Source organism: Lampris incognitus, chromosome 1, assembly GCF_029633865.1.
Source record: "Lampris incognitus isolate fLamInc1 chromosome 1, fLamInc1.hap2, whole genome shotgun sequence".
NCBI lineage: Eukaryota > Metazoa > Chordata > Actinopteri > Lampriformes > Lampridae > Lampris > Lampris incognitus.
Window position 1 is genome coordinate 132,993,160 of NC_079211.1, and position 23,459 is coordinate 133,016,618.

At 43.0% G+C, this 23,459-nt stretch overlaps 1 protein-coding gene across 1 annotated transcript in view; it reads right to left on the reverse strand.

The window, feature by feature from the left end:
- Positions 1–23,459, reverse strand: part of si:dkey-112e17.1 (uncharacterized) — a 47,468-nt gene that overhangs the window by 12,535 nt on the left and 11,474 nt on the right. The window contains exons 2-4 of the mRNA XM_056287296.1: positions 15,658–16,592; positions 7,599–7,650; positions 2,854–2,989 (exon numbers count right to left, since the gene is read on the reverse strand). Of these exons, the coding sequence (XP_056143271.1) occupies positions 2,854–2,989; positions 7,599–7,650; positions 15,658–16,592 (1,123 nt within the window). The remainder of the gene's footprint in view (positions 1–2,853; positions 2,990–7,598; positions 7,651–15,657; positions 16,593–23,459) is intronic.

The following is a 23,459-nucleotide window of genomic DNA, read 5'->3' on the forward strand; positions in this document are numbered from 1 at the left end:
ACCAAGTTTTGATTTTTTTAAAGATATTTATTCTATTTGATGCTTAAAATTGATTAAGACTCAACCAAAAACTAACTGGGCTAGTGAAACAAAATGGCAGGGGGCCCTAATCTAAAGTCCTTTACTATGAGAGCTCTGTTTTTGTGTAAACCCCTGACAGTGTGACTGGAGTGGACAAAGAGGGGGCTGTACTCCCCTGTTGTTCAAACTGCTTCCAGGCTGCTTTGTGGGTTAAATACCACAACCCACAAATCTGGGCTGGGCTTGGTCCAGGGGGGGGGAGAGAGAGAGAGAGAGAGAGAGAGAGAGAGAGAGAGAGAGAGAGAGAGAGAGAGAGAGAGAGAGAGAGAGAGAGAGAGAGAGAGAGAGAGAGAGAGATTTGTGTGTGTGTAGCGAGACAGAGAGTGAGAGAGATTTGTGAAATGGGGGGGGGGGTTAAGGTGTGATGCTCTAAAAACAAATGACACTTTTCTTTCCATTTAAACATTTTGTGTCCCTCCCTCCATTCACGTTGAGTCCAGAGTTAGTTGTCGTACAGTATACCTCTACTGTATAGTTTCAGTACAACCCATGCACATTGCAGCTAAACAGCAACGCACTAAAATGGCATCCGGTTGTCTGACAGAAATTACTTGACAGCAAATTTAGAATCTTGAAGGCTTCATCAGGCGGGCATTTCATCCACTTTCATATCGGCGCCACACCACCTTGTGTATTCCCTCTCACATATAGTCCCACCTCAGATCTACGTTTCATTCACTGAAACGTAGATCTGAGGTGTCAGTTGCTGTTCAAGTGCTGTTCTACGTTTCTGCCAGATCTATGTTTTCCTTTTTCCTTTTTGTTTGTTTGTTTGTTTTTTAGTACTCTGTTGACCTGTTTTGCTTTGGCAACATTGTAATTAATACAGTCATGCCAATAAAGCATAACTGAATTGAAAATTGAATTGAACTGAATGGTTTGAGAAGACAAGCAAAGCTAAAAAAAAACAACAATTGAGTAAGCATCCGTACTGCTTTTTACTGATACAGATGTTCAGTGCTATGCTTGAAGTATTGCCTGACACCGTTTACTGACCCACACCTTCACTGGACAACATGGGTTCATTAAGGATCAAGAGAAAAGGTAAGATACAGTCATTTTCCACTATATTTACTCTGTTTCCAGAAGCTCGACAGACTTTTCTGACATGTCACGCGTAACCTACGAGATTTGAACATTGAGACATTTTCAACATCAGCGCCCTATCAGTATTGTGCATGGATGGATGAATAATATGTATTGTGCAACAACTGAGAACATTTTTGCTTTCTCTTTTCAAGTTTCCCCAGCTGACAGCATGTAAAATGGTTGAGGAACTGAGCGGAGACACTTTCAGCATTTGACAGCGTATGATCCATCCTTTGAGAAACTCTATTTGTGTGATGCCAAATCGTGTGCTGTGGTTAGGACTTCTGTCTCGTGTTCTGCGTGTGTGTAATTGTTGTCCCTGTCAGTGAAAAGACAAGATGAGCTACTCCGTGTAGAAAAGCCACAATCCTGCCGCCTGAATGATGTTCTTCACCATTAGTTTCAAAGGGCTTTCAGTGTGTGTGTGTCTGTGTGTGTGTCTGTGTGTGTGTGTGTGTGTGTGTGTGTGTGTGTGTGTGTGTGTGTGTGTGTGTGTGTGTGTGTGTGTGTGTGTGTGTCTGTATCCTGGGGACCGCAGAAATTCTGCAATGAGACATGAGACCCCTCTAGATTCCTACTCTAGGTTGGGGCAAATTCATTTACAGTGGCCCAGTTATGCCAAAATCATTAAGTTCGGTTAAGAGACAAATTAATTAATTAACTGGCCTTGTTGGAAAGGGCCCAAACACCCCAGTGGTATCTGTCAGTCGTAAGCAAGGGAAGGGGATGCAGTCATGGGTTATGGATAGAGGTGAAAAGAGAAAAATGGCGGTGGAGTCAGTAAGGAAGTGTTGAAAAAGCAAGTCTTTCTGTGAATATAACATAACAGGTGTTCAAAGAAGGTTGAATCAGTTTATCTGGATACATTTTTTGACATTCAAAAGAACATATCCAGATGAACTGATTCAACCTTTGGTTTTCTTACCTGGATTATTGAGTATGCATCAAGACAACATAACAGCTGCCTTTTGGTTAATGTTTTTACCATGCAGTAGCACGGGTACCTATATTTTTAGCATGGGTGGCTTCATTGTGAACAGAAGCCCTCATATTCCGAGTGACATTGAGCTACTTGTGAGCATGCCCATGCTTGTCTATATGAAAGTATTTACGCATTAACATGAGACCAAGTCTGCATTTTGGCTAAAAACGAAGAGACAGGGCTGAGTGGGACAACCACACCAGCAGGGAGCACAATCACTCTGTTCAAAATTCTCATCCAAACTGCCTTAAAAAGAAGACAAAAAAAGGCCAAAGAGCCAAATCTAAATTGAAATTTTCCTTGTGCCCTGTCATCATGTTGTCTTACCTGTTGTTATTATCTAATTTATTTGAGTGTGTCTGTTGTTAAAAGATTACAAAAAAACAATAGAAATGACAGATTTTTTTGAGCAAAATTACATAAAAAGAAAGACTGGTAGCATCAATAATCAGTTTACTGTACCCTATAGGTACCATGGTGGGCCATGTAGGTGGGCACTGATGTATGCGAGTTCAGTTCCCATCTATTAGTCAATGTTAATATGTGCATGTTAATACGTGTATGTGAGGGTACATGCAGGGTTACATGTCTATGTTTGTTTGTGGCCATGTTTGTGTGTGTGTGTGTGTGTGTGTGTGTGTGTGTGTGTGTGTGTGTGTGTGTGTGTGTGTGTGTGTGTGTGTGTGTGTGTGTGCCCTCACCTGGGTGTTGCAGGCCGTGGCTGAGAGAGAGGTTGTTGTTTTCCTGTTCTCCGGGAACCTCCATGTTGGCCTGATTTGCAGCCACTAGCTGCAGCTCACTGACTTCAGCCTCTGTGCTTTGCACTCCCTCTGGCACCTACAGCACAGCATACGCCATTCAGGGGACATGTCTATCCACAATACTTTTTACTACGCTGTGCCATGCTCCACCCAGGGGCGGTGCAGGGGGTCGCTTCTTAGGCCCGAATGTTTTCTCAAAAGCCCCGAATCCTTTAGGTTTTTAAAATAACTTCAACTTGTGTCGTTTCCCCTTAGTCTCTCTGGCCCGGCAAATCAATGGCGCAAACGTTATATTATTGGGGAAATACCGCCATCTATAGATCCGCCCTAACATTGTCATGTGGGTGGGGGGGGGTGTTGCAACACGCGCTGTGATTGGCTGACAGCATGTCACGTGCTTGACGAGCGCCATGTTGCCTACCAATGTCTGGCTCTGTCATCATGACGTTTCAGTGATTTTTCCTGCGTTTTCGGCCCATTTCTCGCCGATTTGTAGCAGCTGAAGGAGAAATGGTGTGTTGTGTGGCTTGGGGCTGTTCCGTTCGGCCAGGACAAGGCCATATGATGCATCGATTTCCACAGGATGCACAAAGGAGGGCAGTTTGGACCGTGAAGATTCGCAGGCTGAGCTGGTCAGCTTATTCCTTCCTACTTGTGCTCGGTAATATTACATTGCTTCAAGTGTGTGTGTCTGGGTGTGTTACTGCAAGAGATTGGGTTTGAAAATATTTTCATATTAAATAAATGAAGCAACCTGTAATATCACATTACTTCAGAGCTTCCGCCAGAGGTCTAAAAGTGTTTGTGTGGGGGAGGGGGGGACTTTTGGAATTCTCCCTCCATGCCATAAATTTTTGAGGGGGAATCTGGGCTGTTTTGGACGACCTTGCATTTTGTGACGGGAGTCCAGCAATCACATTATCCATGAAGCCAACTTGTAACATTAAATGTAATACACCTTTTATTTTTAGAAATAACACACTCCAGGTGTCAGGCTTTCTATACCTGTGCATCACACCTATTATTCACTCAAATGTACACTTACTGCTGGCTAACTGCTAATTGTGGACGACTCATGCCCTACCCATAAGAAATTTAAAAAATCACAAACTTTGCCTTAAATTTACAGACCTTTTATTGTGATAAAGAAATACACGACCTTAGGAAGACCACAAAACAAGACCAAACCCAAACTTTTGGAGTATCGATCGCTATACAGTATCAACAGTAGTCAGGTGAAAGAAAAGTGTAAAGGCGAATGTAAGTATTGCCATCGCTGCTCTCCTGCTGATGACATATACCGACCTACATCCTGGTCAGAACCAATCAGAAGCCTTTAGGCCAATGTGTTCTCCATTGTTATGTCATTTGGGAAAAAAATTTTCACGGCCCGGGTGGGCCCCCTGGATCCGCACATGTTATAGGTATATCTAGTATATCACCAGTACCATCCAGTTCACTCAGCTGACTTCAACTTCACTCACAACACTCAAAATGTAGCCGCTTGACGCGTCCTTTCGATCATGCCTGCCGCTGCGTTTGTCACTCTTACCGCACCATAGCCATGCTCACTGTGCCTGAGAACCTCGCCTGGCACCCCATCTCTGTTTTCCCTTATTTCTTTGAAAGTGCAGCTTGAGAGATCATGACATGAGCATGATTTTGAATAGCGCACGTATGGGACTGCCTACCAGTTGGTAGGCAATATGGCGCCCATGTAGCCAGTTGGCCAGACTCTCTCTATACACGGCGCTGGTCGTGTGTGTATCATGTTTCATTCATGTCATCTTGTAGAGCATGCTTGTAGCTAGCTAGCTATGCACATACGGACGTTTTTCATGATGAGTCAGCCTCAGCTGCCATCCATAGAAAGTGGTTTAGTGTGTTTCATCAAGTGAAACACAGACAGATTTTGTTTCAGGTTTGTGAATCCACTGTTGTAAACACTCAGCAGTGTGTTGGTGAGATGACTAGCCTAATATGGATTGGGGCAGCGTCCGAGTGATGTCACAGCATCGCTGTGACATGCGGAGCACGTTAGACAGTACAAGATGGCTGTGTTTTATGTATACCATGGCACACTAGAAAAAATAGCTGAAAACAGCAAAACAAATTATGCAAAAAAAAACCGAAGAAAATTACAACAAACTGCTTACTTCTAATGTAGTCTAGTGCATCCGATGTCTGACTTCCGTTTGCTGCGAAGCTTCCACTTCCGCTCAGGAAGGGCTAAAAATAGCTCATGGGCGCTGCTACTACAAACATTGGATGCATAGTACAAACATTATGCAACACAACTTCACTCTGTAAATCTGCTCCAAATGCAATACCAAATACTCAGACGTCCCACCCCTCTCTGACACCAATTTGTTAAACAGTTGTCAGTGAAATGAGCTACACTGCTGTCAATTTTGTTTGCGTCAGTTATGTTGGAGGCAACGACCACAACGTGCAATGTTATCACCTCTTTTGGATGATGTTACATTAAACGTTGAAAGTCTTCACTTATATGAACAGATATAAACTAAACTTTTCCAAGAAACAGGAAATATGTTGCCATAGATTAGTCCACAGGGGCTACAACATGGGCCTGGCTTTTGTTAGCCAAAATTTGTATACATTTTGGAAAATTTAAGTACGCTGAATTAGCCATTATAAGTTCCTGTTTCCTACATAACATTGTATGTACTGACAACTATCACTGGATTACTTTGATACAGAAGAAAACTTTCAAACGTGATGATTCCCAGGCAAGTTCTGGAGATAGAATGAGCTTCTTTTTTCCCTGATTTCTAAGCAGATTTATGGACGTGTATTTACAATGGGCATCGGACATAATTGTATTCTTGGAAAGTGTAAGTCTCACTGAATCAAAAATATGCGTTATGTCTGTGTGTTCACGTTTGACTGAATTATGACTCCGATTTTTGATGTGATGTCTGATGTGAGTTTAAGGTGTTTTTTGGCACAAAATGTGAGTTTTTGATATTGATATTTCATAGCTGGTTACAGAAAAAAATTAGCTTATTCAGCTGGTTTGGCTTGGAGTTGGGCGGCATGGTGGTAAAGTGGTTAGCGTGGTCGCCTCACAGCAAGAAGGAACTGGGTTCGAGGCCTGGGGTAGTCCAACATTGGTGGGTCATCCCGGGTCGTCCTCTGTGTGGAGTTTGCATGTTCTCCCCATGTCTCTGCATGGATTTCCTCTGGGGGCTCTGGTTTCCTCCCACAGTCCAAAGACATGTAAGTCAGGTGAATTGGCGATACTAAATTGTCCCTAGGAATGAATGTGTGTGTGTGTGTGTGTGTGTGTGGGGGGGGGCTGTGATGGCCTGGCGGCCTGTCCAGGGTGTCTTCCCACCTGCCACCCAATGACTGCTGGAATAGGCTCCAGCATCCCCGCGACCCTGAGAGCAGGATAAGCGGTTAAGACAATGGATGGATGGATGGATGGATGATGGATGGATGGCTTGGAGATCAGTTTGAGTGTTTTGATACGATATGTGAATAAATGTAACTAGTAATATAAAACATGAATAGCTTTCCCTAAAGGAATCTAATTTAAGTAAATGTTCTTCTGTTGGCCAAGATTCAATTCAAATTATTGAAAACCACGTTTTTTGGCGTTGTTGGGGATTCTTGGTTTGCAGTTAGAGCTGCCCAAATTAATACAGCATGGATCCAAATGTAATGGGTTTGTCAGATAAACATTCACCCTGTGAACTCCATCATAGTCTAACAAAAATAAGCTTCAGGTTAAGTAATGCTGTTTACGTCAAATTCCTATCCTACCTATGTTATGTAACTTAAAAACAGTCACATCAGATAAGTTTTGCCTCTTTTTGAGTGGCAGGAGTGAAAATTGGTCATCCTCCACCTTTGTTGGGTTATGGTTTCAGAATGATGAAAACAGTTGGAGATCAATTAGATAGAAAATACGATGTAGGAGCTACAGGATTTTCCTTATCAGGTATTTCCCAAATGACGTACAGATTTTTAGGCATTCTATTAAGCAAATGGCTTGAAAAGTAGTGCATATAGCTGCCGTAAATGGGGGAGAAAAAAAATCTCCCTGGGGAAGCATGGCCCCCGGGCCCGGGCCCTAAGCCCCGAATGATTACAACGTCTGGCTCCGCCCCTGGCTCCATCTACTGAGCTTTACCGTACCACAGCACATTATGCTGGCAGCCAACACGACACACAGAGACATCCAGACATATCAAGTGAATCGCGTCTGATTGCTTAGTGAAAGTATGAAATCAAACATGGTTAACAGATGTGCAAGGAGGTAAGGCAAAAAATGATGGGGCACAGTGGTAAAGCTAAAACAAACCAACTGATACAGAAATTTGAAGTCAGTCCCCAAACACAATTGTTGGAGTCTGACAGAAGAAAAAAATCCTCTTGAAACACTATAAGGCAAGTTAGCTTTTACTTCAGGTATGTTTGAGCCCTTGTGAACGGCAGGGGAGAAGGTAATGGAAGTGGAAGTTATTTGCGTCAGTGGCAGAGGAAATTGAAGAAAATGTCCTGAGATCCCGGACGAAGCCTCGCCTTGGGAGGAACGTCTGGTCCCCTCGTAGGAGTGAGGGGCAAACAGAGAAAGTGAGAAGGAAGAAAGATGAAGTAGACCAAGCAAGAGAAGAAGTGGCACGAAGGTGGAGCAATATAAAGTATTTGATGTGTACCTCGGAGTTGCTGGACGTGCAGGAGCTGGCTCTTTTCGGACATAGTTTGGGTCTGGAAGACATAAAAACACACCACTAATTCTCAGTTTAGAGTTGCTGATATCTATGTAAAATATTTTTCAAAATATAGCCTTCAATTCTGCCGGTGTATTCATAAGAGATTATTTTTCCCTTCTGTTTATGGACATCATCCCTTGAAACAAAGTTGGATGAGCCTTTTGACATAGTCTGTAACCAACTCACTTAAATAGCTCCAACATACCCGTGGCCATTTCTCTCATTATTTGCTCTGTTGTGGTTTGCAGCGACCAAGAGGGATGGACTACAAACTTACATTCAAACACATTCCAATTCGAGGAATTCAGATCTCGATTGTTGCCAATATGTCAAACCCACTTACTTTCTCTTATGCTCTGTAGGGATGCACTATTACTTTTTACACTGACGATAACCGTCACCAGCTCTTCAAATATAATAAATTCTGATCCTCCCCATTAGTATTTCTCTACCGAATACGCTCAGATGATTAGTTTAGGGTACCTCAACAAAAGTGTATATTGGAATATGAGAGATCCAGCATCTTTTGTTTTAAGCATAATAAAGGGAAGGTTTCTCTATTCCCTCCCAGCTTCACATTCTTACTATTACAGACGCTCACAGTTTGGGTAATTCCTACAACATGTTTTCTACAGATGGTCACACAGCATCTTAACTGAGGGCTCAGGGAGAGTTTCAGTATTGGCGTTGAAGAAACGGAGGGTATTGTGGATTCCGTTCCCCAGCAAGGTGCAAATATTTTTAGTTCTGGAGAAAAGGGGGGAAAAGCACTATGTCAATACAATCCTGGTATAGGGATGAAAACTATATCGTGTCAGAATCGACATCACAATATACACGCGCAATAGTTACATTGTAAAGGATGCAATGGGAGGCAAATTGGGCCCATTGGTCATGCGAGGCTAAAACACTTGTTGCTTTATAGAAAACAAAATATAGCGAGGTTTGCTTTTTTTTAATCACTACTCTTGAAGAAAAATATTCTAGCATAACTGATAAATAATATAATGTAATCTTATTTAATTACTTCTCGGACAACAAGTCTTATTTCCCCCACTAAAATCACCCTAATGATTGCTAACATGATAAAAAAAAATTTCAAATAGAGCTTTTGAAAGTAGCCGAATATATCTGGCGAAATTATAGAACTTCCTTCAATTCTTTAATATTGTATTACATATTGCAAAAAACGTCAAAAATATTGTAATATTGATTTTTTAAAAATATTCAGTCCTATCCTGATATATCCTCTATATCTGATACCATCACCACTTCATCAATTCAGAGGAATTTTTTTTAACTCCTACTTTATTGATCCCCGTGCGGAAATTCATTCTCTGCATTTAACCCATTCTAGCTGTTTAGCTAGGAGTAGTGGGCAGCTGCCGTGCAGCGCCCGGGGACCAACTCCAGTTCTTCTTGCCATGCCTCGGTCAAGGGCACAGACAGGAGTATTAACCCTAACATGCATGTCTATTTGATGCATGTTGCAGGCAGACTTTTTTGTTTCCCCATTAATATGTGATCCAGGGAAGTGGGAAGTATGTGTATGTGTGTGTGTGTGTGTGTGTGTGTGTGTGTGTGTGTGTGTGTGTGTGTGTGTGTGTGTGTGTGTGTGTGTGTGTTTGTTCTTTTAGCTCTATTAGTTCAATTCCACCAGCTAGGGTGGTCTTAACTGCAACTCTCGTAACTTAAGCGTTGCTTTCTGGCCCTGTTATTTCAGACAGGTAATCACAGTGTTGTGTTCAACTTCCAAGATCTTGCCTGGTTTGTGAGGTTGGTTATTTTCCAGTGGTTCCTTTGAAATCACTTAAACCAAAAGAAACAGTTGAAGAAAATAATAGCCACTGGTCAGGCTACCAAAGAGCTTGGCATTTCATAGTCATGTACTCCATGGCTTCCTAATGACTTGTGTTGTTGTTCTTGCTAATTGCACTTTCATTTTATTGAACATGTGCTTCCCATTTCCCTTTCATTAAAAGCAAGAACCAGCCGAGTTTTTGTGCTTAAAAAGGGCAATTTGAGACACTGAGCTGCAATTCATTGTAAAGCCTACCATAGACTAAAACGTTGTAAACCTGCAAATAGCATCAATTTCACAACATAGAATATATATAAATTAACGTAAATCAACGCAAACCATTAAAAAAACCACTGTATTTTATTGCAGAAAGCTGACTGAAGAGACTGAAGTTAACTTGAACTTCCTTTAGAGTTCCAGTTGGATTCGAACACCAAAGTAAAACAATACTGTTTCCAGAAAAGATAACACTACACACATCCTAACTAATGCTTTCAGCCTCTGTAGAATGTCCCCCGGGATTGAAGGAGGGAACAATTTGTAAATTACACCTTTTGATGTGGCGGACTTGTTCACTGAACACCAACCACAAAGACTGTATGGGACTCAACGTACATACGGAGCTTCACCTATCCTCGCTGTCCCTGTTCGTTTCCTGCGGGGTCGTTGTAACACGGCTCTGTTGTTTTTGCTTTATGTGTGTTGGGATTGATGCCAGCAGCTGTTTTGTACCTTGAATGACCCGCTGTCTGTCATGAGATCACTCCACATCAAGAAGGCCGCGAAGTTCGCAGCCTAACCCAACTAATCGCTTTGGGACACCACATCAGTGACCAAGGTCTCCAGCTGAGTCAACACAACACATTGGTGTTTGTATGTGTTTTTACCTTCTGACAAAATAACCCCTTTTCACTCACGGGGGAAATCAAAGACTTGTCACTTTTCCCAGGGAGAAATTTTCAGCAGAGTATCGTGATTAATGATAGATGTTTTAGAAGCACAGGGGAGGGGGAAAAAAGAGAACTTGGAGGATTTTTGAGGAAACCTGGTAAACTACACTCAAGATAATTCTGCATGAATAAAAATGTTTTGCAATCAATCCATGAGTTAGCGTTAAATTCAATGGATCTGGTGACAATGGCTGGGTACCACTGGAAAAGCTGGTATCCTATATTACTTTCAAAGCTCGCCCTTTTGTCATTTACAATTTAAATCCTGCATGTCATTTTCATATATGAATTTGCTCCTCCAACAGAATGCACACTCACCATTTTCTGCACAGAAATACCATGTAGAATACGTTAAACTTGAGATCCAGCCAAAATAGTTCACAATTTTTAATCGACCACTCCAAACATGGTCGTGAGTGAGTGCATCTAAATATGCCATATACCAATGAAATTTATGATATTGAATAAGCTTTGAACTTTTTCATTAAAACCTTACATTCTGTTGTCAAGTGTGCACCTTTCAAATTGTTTACGACAAAGGACACATCTAGTCTGAGGTTCTCAGCAGAATTATTTGCCTCTTTATGGAGACAAATGCAGCTTGGTCCCTTGCAAGATGAACAGCGGACACAACCCATTGATCTGCTTTCAAAAGAATCAGAAACCGGTGTACCACATCTGTCAGAAATCCATCCATCCATTATCTGAACCACTTATCCTGCTCTCAGGGTCGCGGGGATGCTGGAGCCTATTCCAGCAGTCATCGGGCGGCAGGTGGGGGGGCACCCTGGATAGGCCGTCAGGCCATCACAGGGCTCTGTCAGAAATGCAAAAGCTAAATATTTTCTGGATTTGATCACTAACTAGGGCGGCACAGTTACACAGTGGTTAGTGCTGCCGCCTCACAGCAAGAAGGTCCTAGGTTCGAACCCCAGGGCTGGCCAACCTTGGGGGGTCATCCCAGGTCCTTTCCGTGTGGAGTTTGCATGTTCTCCCTGTGTCTGCGTGGGTTTTCTCCGGGTGCTCCGGTTTCCCCCACCATCAAAAATACATGCACGTTAGGGAATACTCCTGTCTGTGCCCCTGACCGAGGTATGGTAAGATGAACTCTGCAGTGCCGTGCAGCCTGGGCGCTGCACGGCGGCTGCCCACTGCTCCTAGCTACACAGCTAGGATGGGTTAAATGCAGAGGAAGAATTTCCCCACAGGGATCACTAAAGTAATTTTTTTTTTTTAAACTCATATTGTGACCCCAGTAAATTTTGAAAGGCAGTAAATTCAAACAAAGCCAAAACAAAGGTTTCCTTACCCCTACAAGTCAGAGTTGGTGATGCTATTATTTTTGATCAGAAAGGGATTTGTCTAACTTTTAACAAACACTTTGTCAATGCCAGTCATCTGTTTGACAGTGCACACCTAGGACCCTCTGTAGAAAATGATTGTGTGCTTGATATGAGTCACACCTTCAAGTTCACGTTTCAGCCTCTCTTCCACTGGTGTTTTTGAAGCGCTTCAATCCATTGATACCAGGAAATCAACAGGAGAGGATAAATTGGATCCTTTCTTTCTAAGACTAGCTGCTCCAATTTTTACTGATCAAATAACAGATCTATTTAATCTTTCTCTTTCAACAGGCACAATTCCTAGTGTCTGGAAATCAGATATGCCATTCGCTTACATAAGAGTAGCAACAGATGTAACGTCAATGATTATTGACCAATCTCTAAGCTATCCTGCCTCGCAAAGATCCGGGAATCATTGGTAAATAGTCAACTCAAGGCATTCCTCTCTAAGTACTCTGTATTAAGCCCACACCAATCTGGCTTCAGAGAAAAGTATGCACTATTACAGCCACCACTTCATTTTTCGGCTGCTCCTGTTAGGGGTCACCACAGCGGATCATTTGTTTCCATCTCTTCCTGTCCTCTGCATCTTCCTCTGTCAAGCCAACCACCTGCATGTCTTCCCTCACCACATCCATAAATCTTCTCTTTGGCCTTTCTGATTTCCTCTCTCCTGGCAGCTCCATCTTCAGCATCCTTCTCCCAATATACCCAGCATCTCTCCTCCATACATGTCCAAACCATTTCAAGCTCACCTTTCTTGCTTTGTCTCCAAACCGTCCAACCTGAGCTGTCCCTCTAATATACTCATTCTTAATCCTGCCCATCTTTGTCACTCCCAACGAAAATCTTAGCATCTTTAACTCTGCCACCTCCAGCTCCGCCTCCTGTCTCTTCGTCAATGCCACCGTCTCCAAACCATATAACATAGCTGGTCTCACTACCAAACCTTCCTTTTCGCTCTTGCTGGTACCCTTCTGTCGCAAATCACTCCTGATCACTTCTTCTCCACCCAGTCCACCCTGCCTGCACTCTCTTCTTCACCTCTCTTCCACACTCCTCCTTACTTTGAACTGTTGACCTCAAGTATTTAAACTCACCCACAAACCAATATAACAGCCACCACACTAGTTATGTCATGGACTCTGCTGGAGTTTCCTGCTCCTCTCAACCCCCTCCCTCCTGCTGCTTCTCCTGCACACACCCCTCCGCTCATTCTCCAATCAGCACCTGCCAGCTGTTCCAACCAGTACACTGTCTCCACCCATTGTCACTCCCCCTGCATTATCCGTCAGCCTATCAGTTGTTCATTCTGCCACATGTGTGGCTTGTCTGTTCATTACCCCAGTATATATTCTAGTCAGCTGGCCCTTGTTTTTTTGTCAGATCATAGTTTGTGCCCCCTGTCTGCTTTGCATGTATTGCCTTTTTTCTGGATTTTGACCTGTGTCTGCTGCCCTGTTTGAACCTTTTGCCTGATGCCCTTACCTCAGCTTGGTCGGCTTGATTTTTTTTTTTAATCTCTGGAACGGACGGACTGTACTTTGCCCTGCCAGTAATTATCAGTAAAGTCACTCTTTTGACTAATTCCTGCCTCTGCTCAGTGATTCTGCGTGTTGGTCATCTCTGATTTGTGACAAGTTATAAATGAAAACGCATCTGCCTTGGATATAAAGAAACATTGTGCTTCTCTTTTTGTAGATCTGTCAAAAGCTTTTGATATAGTTGATAATTATCTCCTTCTGCAAAGATTATACAGTATTGGCTTTGATACATATGCATGTAATTGGTTTCAAAGCCATTTATCTGGTAGATCATAGTGTGTAAAAATAGGAAATAGTCTTGAGTTCTTGTCGATTGTAAAAGGTGACCCTCAGGTATCAGTTTTAGGCTCTGAGTTATTTTCCTTTTATATCAATAACATAGTCTCTTCTCTTGTTGATTGTCATGTTCATTTATTTGCAGATGATACCATATTTTACTGTATTGCTCACTCTGTAAAATTAGCAACTGAGAACTTGCAGCTCTCCTTTGATGTTTTTCAAGATGCACTCACTAATCTTAGATTGGTTCTTAATCCAAACAAAATTCACGGTGTTCTCTAGAGGTAGAAATATTGCTCATAATGCCTTGCATATATCCACTATGAATGGATATAATGGTGAGAGAATTGCAAAATACAAATACCTTGGCATTTGGTTAGACAAATTCTCATTCAAATGTGTGAACAACCTTGTTGGTAAACTGTGGCCAAAAAGTCGGCTTCTTTTGTAGAAACGGAGATATCTTCCCAATCTGTAGTAGGAAGGGTGATTGAAGCAGTTTTCATGCCTGTTTTGGATTATGGCGATGTAATCTATAGGCATGCATCTGCCTCCACACTTAAGCCCCTGGACTCTGTATACCACTCAGCCCTTAGACCTGGTACAGGTGATAGTGAGCATACTCATCATTGTATCTTGTACTATAAGATTAGCTTGTAGTGGTTATGGGGCTACATAAAGCTGGTATTTTCTGTCAGAGACGCAACAAGCATTGGTATCTGTTTATTTATAAGGCACTTCTTGGGGAAATTACTACCTTGCTGGATAGGAACCTTGGTCCTTATCATACACGTTCTAATGATTGGCTTATGTTCCAGGTTCCACGTGTTTATTCTGAAATGGGAAAGTTAGCTTTTAGTTCTTGTGTACTAAACTCCTGGAATAAACTTCAGCACTCCCTGAGGCTTGAAACACTTGTGTATCTACTGAGCAATTTAAAACCATGATCCGGAATCACTATTTCAAGTTGTAGTTGTTTTAATTGATTTTAATTCCCTTTTTTATGTATTTGTGTATGTTTTGCCATCTCATTGTTATTTTGTGCTATTGGTAACTCAATGTCATTGTAAACGAGGGCAACCTAAATGACTCTCAAGATTAAATAAATAAAGGTTATGATTCATTCCCACATGGTAATAATAGAAATGGTAATGTTAGGTGCAGGAAAATTATTTTGTAGTTTCTGGTGACCATTCCACTGCTGTCGGCAATCCATTATCTGCATACCGACTAAGGTCAGTCACTGGTCTGCTTAATGTCAATAGTCTCAAAGGCTCATGTCAAATCTTTTTGTAATACATGTGTGTATAAGTTAATCGTTGTAAATCACATTTCGGTGACCTTACGCATATGAAATAGGTAGCGAGGGTACAGAAAACAGCTTGTAACAGGTGTCTGAAATTCAGATTTGACCAGAAATGTAAAGTGCTTTGAGTGGCTCTTGCAGCTAGAAAAGCATTATATAAAATGCAACTTGATTGATGATTGGTTATTATACACGCTGCTGTTAGAGGTTAAATATATTGTGTTTTGCAATAAACATTATAATTCTCATTGGTAAAACATAGGCAAAGTATATTTTTTTCTGCACCCTCAACACTATTCTCCCTTCGCCTCTCCCTTGTATTCTATCACTTGGTATTGTCCATGCTGTTTCATTCCAGGCCAGATTTCACAAAAACACTGTTGACAAAGATGCATGTAAGATGTTCGTCATCTCCTTTAACATGCTTAAACAAATCGGTCTTAAACGTTTTAAGTGTTTCTGATGTGTCAGCCTGCTTTTCTGGTTTGTTGGTTTGCTAAAAACATGTTTCAGACGAGCTAACTTTCGTTCTGTTGAATTGTTGCTGAAGCACCTATTTAACAATGTTAATGTTAAGCATCCAATCAGGATACGATGTAAATAATATATAATGTTAGCTACTCAATTGAAAATGTGCAGTCATTTCTCTGTCTACTTCCAGTTACAAACTTAAGACAATGATCTATCATTCTGTCCACAACAAAGTCACACAACAGTTGTGCTTCACATCTATAACACTATGTATCCTTGTACTTCTCTCCAAAGAGCACCATCGTTACCTGAAAACGATGCAGAGGGCACTTGTAAGTATCATGGCAAAGAAGGCGGCTCCGCTCACAGCAGCCAGGAAGGAGTCTATCTTGGCGGCTGTGGGGGCATAGGTGTGCCGGTCCCCTCCTGGGTCAGTACGGTTGTGGTAGTGGAAGAGGAGGGCGAAGCCACGTCCCCAGTGGGTGGTAGTAATAAGCTCCATGATGACCTCTACCATCTCATGGCTAGAGCCAAACACAAGCTGGTTACTTGGGGGTCGGTTTGAACCGCAGAACCGGGAGGAAAAGGTGATGAGATCAGAGATGTACAGGACATCATGGGGGCAGGCATCCAGTGACGACAGTGGGGTTTCAGAGCTCGCAGCCGGAGTGTCCGTGGGGCGCTGAGGAGCCGGGGTCCCAACCTTAGGGCTTGAGTTGGGATGAAGCCCGGCATTTGAGTCTCCCCTGAGGAGGGACGAAGATGCAGAGTTGGCAGCCTTGTCCTCTGGAGGTTGAGCCCCAGGAACGAGGGAGAGAGATGGGAGAGGTGGGGAGTTTATGTTTGAGGAGGTATCAGTCGATCTTTGGGCAGAGTTAGTTACTTTGGTCATCTCCATTTTAGTGGACTTTTCCTGGACTACTACTTGTTGAACGTTGTCATTTTGAGAGGATCGCAGAGCCTTGGAGCTTAAGTCCTCACTCCGAGGGATGGGACTTGTGAAAGACACCTCTTTACCTGCCTCATCCTCTTCAAAGTTTGAGACGGCAGCGTACTGCGTGGCGGCATCGTGGCTTTCGAATACATCAAAGTCAAATATTTCCAGAATGAGTTGGTAATCCACAGGCACAAAGAACTGCCAGATGCAGTGTGTCCCAGAGGAGTAGTTGTAGGGGAAGCCAGGAGAGAGAATGAGGCCTTGGACATTCATGACATCCACCTGGGCACCGCAGTCAAAGTAGACCTGCAAGACAAATAGGATTACGTAAGCTGTGTTATAACTGCAAAATCTTGGCACACATCTTTTGGATAGCTGCCATTTGGACCAATTCAAGAGAAACCAACATTTTACAGTTAACTTAATAGGGATTAAGCAAACACTATTTTCCAGAATGACCTACAGCCATAATCAGTCGTCGATTTGTAAAAGAACAATTCACAGCAACCAGATTTGTAAAAAAAACTAATTCACAGCGAACATCAACCGTTGGTTGTAGATGGAGGGGAGGTGGGGCTTCCAAAGACCACTATCTCTTCATCACATCATTACAATGTCCACAAAGCATTGATGCACACATACACAAAAAAGTATATAGCGTTTTCCCCCCCCCCCGGAAACCATCAATGGTGGTGGTGATAAAAGTGCTCAACAAATGAGTGGAATATTAAGATAGATGTAGGAAAAAAAACTTTAATACATTGCAGTAGAAGCTTGTTTCATGACACACGAAACAAGCTTGCACTGCAATGTATTAAAGTTTTTTTTCTTACAGCTATCATATATATATATATGGACAGGCGGGAGGATCCAGGGGCTCTGTTATGCTGTGGAGGGCATTTTCTTGGCATGGTTTGGATCCACTTGTCCCCTTAGAACAGCGTTTCTCGAAATGTGTCCCCCCCCAGGGGGGCACAGAAGTGTGACTGGGGGGGAATGTAGTTCGTAACTACTGTTTTGATGTTGGAATCTTTTTCATGGCAGAACAATCAAAACGTGCTTTCATGAGACAGTCTGTACGTTCGCAGAATGGAGAGATATTTGACAGGGACAAAAAGAAAGACAGGCGATGCTTTCGAGACAAAAAAAGACAAAGTGCTTAGCTGACGGTAATCAACCAAAACCAAGTTAAGAAAATATGACGAAGCCTATCTTGCTCTTGGGAGATGAGGAGAGACCAGTGTGTGTTTTATGTCTGAAAACTGGGAGCTGATAGTATGAGAAGACACTTGGAGACATTACACCTCAGTCATGTCAATAAGCCACTCGAGTTCTTCCAGAGAAAACTCGGTGCATACCGTCAGCAGGAACATTGCTTTGTAAAAGCTGCATCAGTGAACAATAAAGCACTAATGGCATCATACAAAGTCGCTTACAGAATTGCCCAGTGCAAGAAACCACACACAACAGCAGAGGAGCTCATACTTCCCACGGCTTTAGATATGGTGTCAATTATGTTTGATGAGACAAGCGCCGCAAAATTGAAGGCTGTCCCTCTGTCTAATTATACAGCTGCAACATTTCAAATGACCTTGAAGAACGACTCATTGAAAAACTGAAAGAAAAACGTTTTGCTTTGCAAGTGGACAAGGCCACTGACAGCAATAAAGACTGCTTGTTTATTACTTATGTTTGCTTTGTCACGTCAGTCACTGTGTGAAGATGTGCTGTTTTGCAAGTCCCAGATAGCAAAATTGCTGTGACCCCGGACCCATCCCACACCGACAATTTCATCCGACCCACATACCACGTGGAATGATGGCACTTGGCGGCCCACTCCTGTTTGCCAGATCTGGGTCAGAACCAAGCCATAGCAATGCTGCATGTGCCACATATTTGCCAAAGGTGGCCCGTATTCGTTTTGTGATATTTGGGCCATATTTACCATTTATCACACGAGCCACTTCAGGGTCACATCCAGATTACATGTTGCCGAGAGCACCACATCTTTGCTGAAAAAGGCCCACATTTGATTTGGCATATTTGGGCCATATTTGCTATTATACATGTGGGCCACTTTAGGCTCACATCCATTTTGTCAGGGCCAGAAGAAGGCCATCAGTGCTGCATCATTGCCTGAAGTGGCCCACATCCGGATGCTATCTGGGGTACGTCCAAAGTAGAGTGACCGCTGATGAGCTCTTTAGGCTTCTTGACTGTTACCTGACAGAACATGGGCTGAAATGGGAGAACTTTGCGGGCGTTTGCACGGATGGTGCACAGACCATGGCAGGGAAAATTAAGGGATTGCAGGCACTAATCAAGAGGGTCTCGCCAAATGCGCAATGGATGCACTGTCCATTGCGTATTAGAAGAAGCACAAGCATCAAGACATATTAGCCCTGACCTAAACGAGGTTTTGACCGATGTTGTTAGCGTGGTCAATTTCCTCAAAACAAGACCCCTGAGAGCATGGCTGTTCTCTGCACTTTGTGAGGAGATGGGAGCTGAACATTCAGCTGTGTTGTTTCACAGTGAGGCTAGGTGGCTCTCATGAGGTAAAGTGTTGTCGCGAGTCTTTGAGCTCAGAGAGGAAATTCAGGTGTTTCTGGAGGACGAGCGTATGCATGAAGTTGCAAGCAAGTTTAGTGATGAATAGTGTCTGATTAAACTGGCCTATTTCTGCCATATATTTGGAAAGTTGAATGAATTAAATCTTCAGCTTCAAGGAAGAGACAAGCACCTTCCTCACCCGGCAGGCAAGATCAGTGCATTCACTCGAAAGCTTGGGATGTGGGGCAGGCGACTTGATAAAGGAAGGACTGATTTCTTTGAGAATCAGTGAATTTGTTGAAACCAGTGATTGTGGAGTCGCCGCGGTGATTTCATGTCTTAAGGAGCCCATCTCTTCCCTGAGAGGATTCTTTCAAAAATATTTCCCAAACAACAGTGCTCAGTATGACTGGGTGACAGATCCTTTCAATGCAGCAGCACCTGCTGATTTCAGCTCTGCTGAAGAGGACCAGTTCATGGAGATGACGTCTGACTCCACCCTTAGGCTGAGCTTTACAGCTCAGACAGAGTGAATTCTGGCTTGGTGTGGAGAGGGAGTATCCACTCATGGGACAGAGGGCTGTGGGCATTCTGCTTACCTTCGCCACATCCTGTTTCTATGAGATGGGCTTTTCTGCTGTTGCCTCACATATAACAATGTACAGATCTAAGCGCAACATTGAGCATGACTTGAGAGTGGCAGTATCAAGCCTGAAATCCCATTTTGAAAAGATGTGCAGTGCAAAACAGGCTCATTGCAGCCACTAATGCAGTGATAAGACTTAAGCTCTCACAAATTGACTTGCTCATTGTTTTTCCTCAATATTTGCATTTGTTGTTTTTTTTGTTGTTGCACAGATTGAACTTTATTGTTATTGTTCTAGCAGAGTGATTTTTAAATCTTATTTCGTTTTTCTCATTTTTTGAAAAAGCACACAGACTGATGGCGCAATCTAGTGACAATGTCACAAAAAGAAGTTTGATAAAGTTGAAGTGGAACTTGCGTTTGTTATTTGCACAACAGAAATGACCGAAAGAAAGGTGAAAGGGATGTTCATGATCTTGGATGTTATTTAAATAAAGTTAAACTTGGCCAATTTTGTCACCATTTTGTTGGGGCGGGGGGCATGAAAATTTTTCTTCCTCCAAAGGGGAGCATGACAGAAAAAGTTTGAGAACTACCCCCTTAGAGGGAAGGGTCACTGCACATAAATATTCTGAGTGATCACCTTTATCCAATGATAAAAAAAAATTCTATCCTGTTGGGAGTGGTCTCTTCCAGGATGACAATGCCCAATCCACAGGGCACGAGGGCTCACTGACTGGTTTGAGGAGTATGAAAATGATGTTAATCATATGCTATGGCCTTCACAGTCACCAGATCTCACCGCCAGATTCTTTTTATACATACTCGCACACGTGCACACACGTACACACACACACACACACACACACACACACATGTATCACATTACATTACGTAACACCATTAACCCAAACATGTGCCAAAGGTGGCCCGTATTCGTTTTGTGATATTTGGGCCATATTTACCATTTATCACACGAGCCACTTCAGGGTCACATCCAGATTACATGTTGCCGAGAGCACCACATCTTTGCTGAAAAAGGCCCACATTTGATTTGGCATATTTGGGCCATATTTGCTATTATACATGTGGGCCACTTTAGGCTCACATCCATTTTGTCAGGGCCAGAAGAAGGCCATCAGTGCTGCATCATTGCCTGAAGTGGCCCACATCCGGATGCTATCTGGGGTACGTCCAAAGTAGAGTGACCGCTGATGAGCTCTTTAGGCTTCTTGACTGTTACCTGACAGAACATGGGCTGAAATGGGAGAACTTTGCGGGCGTTTGCACGGATGGTGCACAGACCATGGCAGGGAAAATTAAGGGATTGCAGGCACTAATCAAGAGGGTCTCGCCAAATGCGCAATGGATGCACTGTCCATTGCGTATTAGAAGAAGCACAAGCATCAAGACATATTAGCCCTGACCTAAACGAGGTTTTGACCGATGTTGTTAGCGTGGTCAATTTCCTCAAAACAAGACCCCTGAGAGCATGGCTGTTCTCTGCACTTTGTGAGGAGATGGGAGCTGAACATTCAGCTGTGTTGTTTCACAGTGAGGCTAGGTGGCTCTCATGAGGTAAAGTGTTGTCGCGAGTCTTTGAGCTCAGAGAGGAAATTCAGGTGTTTCTGGAGGACGAGCGTATGCATGAAGTTGCAAGCAAGTTTAGTGATGAATAGTGTCTGATTAAACTGGCCTATTTCTGCCATATATTTGGAAAGTTGAATGAATTAAATCTTCAGCTTCAAGGAAGAGACAAGCACCTTCCTCACCCGGCAGGCAAGATCAGTGCATTCACTCGAAAGCTTGGGATGTGGGGCAGGCGACTTGATAAAGGAAGGACTGATTTCTTTGAGAATCAGTGAATTTGTTGAAACCAGTGATTGTGGAGTCGCCGCGGTGATTTCATGTCTTAAGGAGCCCATCTCTTCCCTGAGAGGATTCTTTCAAAAATATTTCCCAAACAACAGTGCTCAGTATGACTGGGTGACAGATCCTTTCAATGCAGCAGCACCTGCTGATTTCAGCTCTGCTGAAGAGGACCAGTTCATGGAGATGACGTCTGACTCCACCCTTAGGCTGAGCTTTACAGCTCAGACAGAGTGAATTCTGGCTTGGTGTGGAGAGGGAGTATCCACTCATGGGACAGAGGGCTGTGGGCATTCTGCTTACCTTCGCCACATCCTGTTTCTATGAGATGGGCTTTTCTGCTGTTGCCTCACATATAACAATGTACAGATCTAAGCGCAACATTGAGCATGACTTGAGAGTGGCAGTATCAAGCCTGAAATCCCATTTTGAAAAGATGTGCAGTGCAAAACAGGCTCATTGCAGCCACTAATGCAGTGATAAGACTTAAGCTCTCACAAATTGACTTGCTCATTGTTTTTCCTCAATATTTGCATTTGTTGTTTTTTTTGTTGTTGCACAGATTGAACTTTATTGTTATTGTTCTAGCAGAGTGATTTTTAAATCTTATTTCGTTTTTCTCATTTTTTGAAAAAGCACACAGACTGATGGCGCAATCTAGTGACAATGTCACAAAAAGAAGTTTGATAAAGTTGAAGTGGAACTTGCGTTTGTTATTTGCACAACAGAAATGACCGAAAGAAAGGTGAAAGGGATGTTCATGATCTTGGATGTTATTTAAATAAAGTTAAACTTGGCCAATTTTGTCACCATTTTGTTGGGGCGGGGGGCATGAAAATTTTTCTTCCTCCAAAGGGGAGCATGACAGAAAAAGTTTGAGAACTACCCCCTTAGAGGGAAGGGTCACTGCACATAAATATTCTGAGTGATCACCTTTATCCAATGATAAAAAAAAATTCTATCCTGTTGGGAGTGGTCTCTTCCAGGATGACAATGCCCAATCCACAGGGCACGAGGGCTCACTGACTGGTTTGAGGAGTATGAAAATGATGTTAATCATATGCTATGGCCTTCACAGTCACCAGATCTCACCGCCAGATTCTTTTTATACATACTCGCACACGTGCACACACGTACACACACACACACACACACACACACACACATGTATCACATTACATTACGTAACACCATTAACCCAAAGGGATGGAAATGCCTGTTTTACAAATGGCTTATTTTTGTCAATTTGTTTAACAGGGTGCATGGCGTCCCCTTGCATACCCCCTCAAATCAGCCCCCTTATTAGGATGTCCTGCGTTGTTCAATAGGTTAAGTATGACAGTAACTAATGCCTACGATGACCACATATGGTAAGAACGTTCAGATTCATGATAATGCATGGCACTTTAGATAAAAGTGTCCACCAAATGGCAAATGTTGACGTATGCTTCAGGGAGCTAAACGGATCTGGTCGGTGATTACATCATTTCCCCTGGCCATCACACTATGTGACCAAAATTATTATTTTTTTGGACCCCCCCCCCTTTTTTCTTCCAATTGTACTTGGCCAATTATCCCACTCTTCCGAGCCGCCCTGGTCGCTGTTACACCCCCTCTGCCAATCCGGGGAGGGCTGCAGACTATCACATGCCTCCTCCGATACATGTGGAGTCGCCAGTTGCTTCTTTTCACCTGACAGTGAGGAGTTTCACCAGGGGGATGTAGCACGTGGGAGGATCATGCTATTCCCCCCAGTTCCCCCTCCCCCGAACAGGCAGCCCGACTTACCAGAGGAGGTGCTAGTGCAGTGACCAGGACACATACCCACATCCTACATCTGGCTTCCCACCCGCAGACATGACCAATTGTGCCTTTAGGGATGCCCGACCAAGCTGGAGGTAACATGGGGATTCAAACCAGCGATCCCTATGTTGGTAGGCAATGGAATAGACTGTCATGCCACCCGGATGCCCCTTGACCAAAATGATTTTAATGACATGTGGAAGCAAAAAAAGTTACCTGGTGCCACTTTAAGCAAATAACAGACATAACTCCCATTTTAATGATTTCGACATACAGTAACCCAGCTTGAGCCTGAACTATTCAACCCTGCTGCCCTGCCAGTATATCAAAGCCTGTGCTTTGCCTGTATGGGCCTGTTGGGT